This window comes from Poecilia reticulata, linkage group LG13 (genome assembly GCF_000633615.1).
Source record: "Poecilia reticulata strain Guanapo linkage group LG13, Guppy_female_1.0+MT, whole genome shotgun sequence".
NCBI lineage: Eukaryota > Metazoa > Chordata > Actinopteri > Cyprinodontiformes > Poeciliidae > Poecilia > Poecilia reticulata.
Window position 1 is genome coordinate 2,137,414 of NC_024343.1, and position 6,977 is coordinate 2,144,390.

Genomic DNA, 6,977 nt, shown 5'->3' on the forward strand with positions numbered 1-6,977 from the left:
CTGACGGAGATCGTCGCCGTCTGGGAGCGCCCACCTTCGTTTTGACTTTTCTCCACTCGACTGGCAGCGGGAATGACCGGAGTGACGAGAGCCGCGGTCGGGGAGTAGTTGGAGGGGGAACGCTTGAGTTTCTTCRTCTGCAGGTGTGTGTCGATCTTCAGACCCTTCAGAGCTTCGGTGGAGAGATTCCTCTTCAACACGGAYGCCTTTTTGTAACCGTCRTACAGCCCGAAGGCGATGTTTCTGTTTATGGTCGTCCAGGACGCACGGAGGTCCACCAGGCGCAGTTTATGAGTGTAAGAGGCATTTGTTTCATCTGTTGTGTTCACTTCCTGTCGGAAATCACAAACAAACAAAATTATTGGTTCTTTTTTTCCTCTTTCTGGCTACCAAGAATGAGTACTTATCGTATCGTATCGTTTATCATTTTTCATGATATATGTCATGGTCAGAATTCTGGTTTATTGCTATCGCAATAAATTCCAATTAATGAAGTAAAAAAAAAAAAAAAAACTTCCACATTGTCTGTATTGTCACTTTTACTATTTTCTCCACTGCTTGTTTATTGAAACACCAGTAAATACCAATAAATCTGAAAATATCGTGTGCAGTTTAGTGATACAAATCACACTTCTTTGTGTGACCAGTGTCCTAAAAGAGCAAATTACAAAATGGGAATGTTTTTCAAGAGCAGTGTTTCTGTTTGTGTGACACACAGTCATACAATTTCCTACAAAAGACGAAATAAACAGTTCTCATCATCACCTTTACTGGTATCACAGTAGCTTGGCAAAATATCGTGATAAAAATGCAACCCCTTCCCGGTTACCATGAAAACCAGAAACGGGCTCCAGCCGTTACCTCCTCCATGCGGTTGCTCTGCCGCTGGTAGCTAAGCGATGACAGGCTGAGCAGGTGAGTCTTCTTCACCTGAGCATTCATCTGGTGGTCGGCTGTCTCGTCCCAGGTGGAGGCCATCAGGTGAACCGTCACCTGAGACAGCTCACTCACCATCTGAGTCACGTTCCACTCAGAGATCAGCCTCCTCATCACAGTGCCGGCTGCAAAAGCAACACATGAGAGTTGGCTTTTAAAAAAAAAAAAAAAAGGTAGATTTATGTGCAGAGTCTAAGAAAAAACAGAAAAGCTTTTTTTTTTTTGAATCTCATGATGCTTTTTACCCTGTGGAATGAGTCTCTGAGTCCCACGAGTGAAGACGTGACCTTTGTTGCACTCCACTTGGACTCCTCTCTGCTGTGCAAAGGAAGCCCAGTAATGCACCTGAGGGATAAACAATACATGCATGAGCCTGATTAAATGTARATGTTTGAAACCTTTTTGTGGGTTTAAGCCTCTAAAAAACTAGTTATGGGCTCAGCTATCAATAAGTCACATGAAACAGAAGTAAAAGTTAAGAATATTCTGGCTCTACAGTCAACTCATAACAAAAAGCTTATCTGCAGAAGAAAGATGCAGGTTAATTAACATCTTTTGTTTGGATGGTTGGCAAGAAATGAATTATGAAGCTCTGTGTTTTTTAGATGAAGTGTAAGAAGACTATGGAAGTTTTCTGAACCCAGGTAAAGATGCAGTAGGTAACTTTCATWAAAAWWAAWWWWWWAAAAATGTTTTCGTACTCATTTCTGTCATCATGAGACAATTGTGAAAAAAGCTATTCTCCCTTCTTCCTCCATGTGGTCCTACTGCAGAAATACACCACTTGGTCAGAAACGACCAATCAGAGCCAGTGGGAGGGTCTTAGTGCTCCTGCACACACTGCTTAATGTGCTGATGGCAAAGAGAAAACTTTCTTTTCCAGGAAAACTGCATCAGAAGTCATCGGTGGTCTCGCTAACCACCGGGCAAGAATGGGGGAGGGTGCGAGCAGCATGTAGACAAGGGTAACTGACAGCGCTAAGACCCTCCTCCTGGCTTTGACTGGTTGTTTCTAATCAAGTGGTGCTATCAAGAGAAGGCACAAGAGCCCCATGTGAGGGCTGGTCCAGGTGTAAACATAACTYTATGCAGTGTGTTTATTTCTAATTTAATATAAAATRTTTAAAACATACAAGTACTTATTTGATGTATTTATGTGTKGCGCTAATTAATACTTTGGATTACGGCACTTGGGGCCTTGAAGACTTTGTATCTAAAGAAGATTTWTAAGCACTTTGAAATTTTAAGCACAAAGAATCAATTTGTTTTAAGCTAAATGAGTATATTTAGCTTAAAACAAAATTGATAATAAATTGATMATTTTTTTCAAATTATTATCTGAAAAACGATAATTTCAACACTGAACAACAAGCATCGTTATGGCAACTATCAYCCAAGCGGAAATCAATTCGGCCTCTTGAMCTATAAAACACCATTGTTGTCAAGCAGCTTTCAGAAAATAATAAAAACCTCACTTGTAGCTGAGGGAAGGCAGCCGTGTAGGACATCTGCTTGTAGTGCTGACCCAGCTTTTTGCGGACCGGCCTTAGGCTGTGGAAGAGCTTGCCTCTGCAGATCGGTCGAGACACGCTGGTCCAGGTGGCCCAGAAGTTCTGCATCCAGCGCAGGGTGCTGCTGTACAGCAAGATTCGAGGCTCGGGAGGTTCTAGAAGACAAGACGAATGCCGTCTTTAAACATGCTGTGGGTTCATCTTTGAGGTCTGACAGTTCTGACACACACCAGTGGAGCAGTTCTGATTGAGGTCCATTGTGATGGAGAGGTTGAGGTTTTCAGAGCGAAAAGCTCTGTACGAGTCGTGAGGCTGTCCCGAGGTCACATCCGCCATGTTCTCGGCGCAGCAGACCATCACCGCGTGGTGGTCGTGGGGGTTGCCGTGGCAAAGCCACTGAAGATCAAGGGTCATACAGAGGTTGGGCAAGTGCAGGAAACAGATATCGTCGTACCTGGAGTGGAAAGTGGGGATTTTCTTTGTTAAAATCTCATCTGAATGTGGGAATAGATTTCATTCCAAGTGTTGGTGCTGACTTTGATGCCGTCCGGACGTTTATGTCCAAATTCCCTTTAAACACAAACTCCCCAGGATTCCAGTCGAAGTTCAGCTTGGTCCATTCCCAGTGCAAGTTCTCGGTTGTGTTGTACGGATCCTGGAAGAACCCAAACACAGATTGTGTTAAACAGAAACACTCAAAACAATAGAAAGAATTGAGGAAATATTCAAAAACATATAAATAATCTCAACGACATAAATAGAATCAAGCAAAGACATAAAGCAGAAGTTGCCTCACCTCGGTAGCCAGCTGATGCAGGTTGGCGTGCTCGATGTTCATGACCCAGTGTCCATGCAGGAGCAGACGGCTTTTGTCCCACCAGGCCAGAGGGGGAGACRGATCGGCCGTGGGTTTGGTCAGCAGGTCTACCGACTGCCCAATCAGCGTCCAGGCAGGGTCCCAACATGGCCCCCACACGATGGTATACAGAGAGATGTTGGCTGCAGAAAGAGCGACTTCATCAGAACTGGAGGAAAACGTTATGGCATCATTCTGCGCTGGTCATGAATTTCCTTGTGTTATATTTAATAATTATGTATATTATATACATCTTATTACCCTTTTGACACTGAAAAAAAAAACTCCAGCAAAAACATAAAAATTATACTGGTTTTTAATATCAGTCCCATTTTACATATRGGATTAAAGAACAGATGTGTAAAAATGATTAACATTGTAACAGTATAACTCATGGTGTTTATTTAGCTCCTGATTAACTCTATGCATTAAATATTAAGTAACTAAATATAATAACTTTCTTAATCAATGTGTTACAATATTRGTAATAAATGTTGCTCTGCTATRAATAAAAGGAATTAGATCATATTATACATTGTAGCAGTGATGRGGACACCTCCACCGATGCGCTAATAGCACAGCTAATTCTTTAACATTTTTGCCAATTTTGAAAACTTTTCGCACACTTATCTTCTGCTAAATTAATTTTTCTGAATGAATTCTAAAGCACTAAATTACTTGACTGTTATGAAAACTTTCCATTGAAAAAAGGTTTCATGTCTGTGTTGAAGTTTTGGTTAYTGACAGTTAAGAACTTTTCCAAGTTTATGGTCAATTAGCCAAAATTAGCAACAGAGTTAGCAACTGAAACCTTGAGGGAAAAGGTCTGTTACAAAGTATCACTGTCTGAGATGCAACCACACAGTGGGGTGTGCAATGACCACTTTGACCCTGCAGAGGGCAACACATGTTGTCAACACATTGTTGAATTTAGCACAACTGCTAAATACCAACAACACTGTTGAATTTAGTGCTGAATCCCATGTTGATTAGTGCTATTGGATCTATTGTTTATGATTAGTGGTTTACTGTTAGCGTAGCTAGCTTTTTACTTAGTGGTGCGCACCGTTGCATTTAGATTAAAATTCATGCGGAAAAAAAAAAAAACCTGTTTTATTATCATCATACAGTGAGAATGTAATCAGTCTATGCCTACAACTGACTAAATTAAAACAATACTGTCAAAGTTTGGACAGTGAGAATTAATTTTGCTATACAAAAACAAAACAATATTTTCTCTTTGATATAAAAATAATTGAATAATTTTAGAAGGATCTACAAAAATGTGCAGAACTTACATTTGAAATCATAGTAGAACTTGAGTGGAGGCATGTTTCTGTGRACCGTCACATCTCCCCACGGCGCTCCGAGCTGGACGGTCTGCTTGCGACGAGCCCTCGCCTGACCGTCCTGCTCCGTCCCGATCAGACGTCCCGACAGCTCCCAGTCCCGGATCTCAAACAGGTAGCGCGGATAATCTCGAATTCTCACTGACAACAWAACATGTTTGAAAAATTAGACATCACCTTAAAATATTTTGATTTAATAAAMATTTTTTTGTTTTAATGGTAGTCTTACCCAAAAAAGCGCCTAGCTTAAACTTGACAGCACGACACCACTGAACCACCAGAGGGAGCCCGTCTCGGGGGAAGGGACTGATCCTGTCGATGTCTCTCAGCTGTTCTCTGACTTTCTCCGGACCGTGAAAACACTGATCGGCCAGGGCGACGAGCTCCAGGTCCGACACGGTCCAGGTCAGCAGAGACTTCCTCATGGGAGTGTTGGCATAGAGTCGGCGGGAGCGCTGGATGTAGATCTCTATGTGCTTCTTCTCCAGCGAGCTGTACAGCTCCTCTATCTTTCTGGCGGGCAGAAGTTCTCCGTGCTGCTTCCTGAGTTCTGCCACCTTCTTRTCCAGAAGCTGCAGGCGCTTGGCACTTTCTTTGCTCTCRTCCTTCATCAGCTCGTAGTTGTCCCTCAGCTTGATTTCGAAGACGTCGTCCAGGAAGACGAAGGAGAACTGGCTGATTTTGAACACGAGGTCGGGTGGCAGCCGTTGCTCGGACGGCGGCGGATTCTGACGGAGGTGGAGAGTCTTCAGCCACTTCTGCACGCTGATGGCCATGTCGAAGGTTTTGGAGAAGTTGTACTGGTAGGGGAACTCCACGGACAGAGAYGGGCAGGTGAAGACCCAGACTCGGTTGTGGGGAGTGGCTAGGAATGGGAAGGCGTCCCTGTGCAGCTGCATCTCGGTGAGCTCGTCGTGAGTCTCCACGTCCAGCTCATTGAAGGAGACGATGTTGTTGCCGTCGAAGTTGAAGACGAGCAGAGGGGAGCGTATGTGTATGGAGCCGGCGTGCTTTGAAAGGGAGAAGGCCTTGGTGTGCAGCAGGATGTAGTTCTTCTCGCTGACGTGGGCCGTCAAGCGGGTGGAACCCATTTCCAGGCGTACGGAGAARCTTCTGGTCTGACCCAGCACAGCGTCTCTGTTCTCTTCCTGTTCGCCACGGAGCATACGCCAACAGGCCTGAGCTTCAGTCATGTGCTGGAACAAGACCATGTGGTCCGGTGGAGCCCAGTCTAGAGCCAGCTCCTCTTCACACTGAACCTGTACAGACATTGAAGTACAACCATTCGTACCCTGTTCATTCTAGCTGTATTCAGCAGTATCAAACTTGAGTTATTTATGCGGTTTCTGTAATTTAAAAGGAAGAATTTCAATCCACAGCGCCCAACGAGTCCAAAATGTAACATAGCTTTATTTCCAGATTGTCTGATAGGAGTAACAGCTAAGAACTAAGTCAAGTCATGTGGAAATGTGTAACTGGAATGTGTTTAGCATGAATTTAACTGATTACACTATTCAGCTGTTTAGAGCGTGGGAGACAAGAGACAACGAGTTCCAGTTACAAAAAAAATAAAACCAGTGATTCTGTCACAGCGACTGGGCCTTATAATACATGGCAAGTAATAGTGCACTGACATATAAAACTCACAAGTAGAGAAAAAAAATACTGACTTTCCCCAGTTTAGAAACCAAACTGAGGGAAATAAATTGGGCTCAGAAAACTAGCCTTGTTTCTGGAAAGTGGTGTGGAAAACGCATTGTTGGAAACCTGCGGCTACCTGTAAGCTGTGTGTGGTGACGTGGTACCAGACGGTTATTGCGGTGAGTTTGAGTACGGGGTTGAGGGTCTGGGTGGCGGGGCAGCACGCTTCCATGTTCTCAGTGAGAGTTTTCACCAGAGACAAGCTCATCTCCTGCAGAGACACTCTGGAGCTCTCTGCAGAGCTCAGGATGCTGATGGCGTCCATGCGCAGAGACACGGCTCCTGAAACACAACACGCTCCCCGTCAGATGAGATCTCTGATATCAGTCTGGGAAACAGTTGAAATTTGAGTCAAATTATGACATTTAAGCAATAAACGGGTTTTTCAAAGATGAGATTTTTTTTTTTCCTGTTTGCTGATTGCTGGATTTGACAAATTTGTCCATAGCCAACATGTCCTTCATAAAATCTACCCTTTGGAGCATCAATCCCTCAAACTCTGATAGACAACTTTGCTTGATATTCTGATGCTTGATCATCTTTAGTCAAGAGAAAAAATAATAATTTTTAGTTTTTCACATCCACAAACCTACATCCTTTTAAAAAAAATAAAAGAATGAGAAA

General features: G+C 43.3%; 1 protein-coding gene across 1 annotated transcript in view; it reads right to left on the minus strand.

Moving 5' to 3' along the window:
• The window catches only part of LOC103474193 (protein KIAA0100), a gene marked incomplete at its 5' end in the record, with an annotated part of 23,726 nt that overhangs the window by 11,112 nt on the left and 5,637 nt on the right, over positions 1–6,977 (minus strand). Inside the window, 11 exons of the mRNA XM_017308105.1 lie at positions 6–332; positions 862–1,061; positions 1,182–1,281; positions 2,412–2,602; positions 2,678–2,901; positions 2,984–3,102; positions 3,244–3,446; positions 4,602–4,793; positions 4,882–5,911; positions 6,430–6,635; positions 6,943–6,949. Coding sequence (XP_017163594.1) covers positions 6–332; positions 862–1,061; positions 1,182–1,281; positions 2,412–2,602; positions 2,678–2,901; positions 2,984–3,102; positions 3,244–3,446; positions 4,602–4,793; positions 4,882–5,911; positions 6,430–6,635; positions 6,943–6,949 — 2,799 coding nt within the window. The remainder of the gene's footprint in view (positions 1–5; positions 333–861; positions 1,062–1,181; positions 1,282–2,411; positions 2,603–2,677; positions 2,902–2,983; positions 3,103–3,243; positions 3,447–4,601; positions 4,794–4,881; positions 5,912–6,429; positions 6,636–6,942; positions 6,950–6,977) is intronic.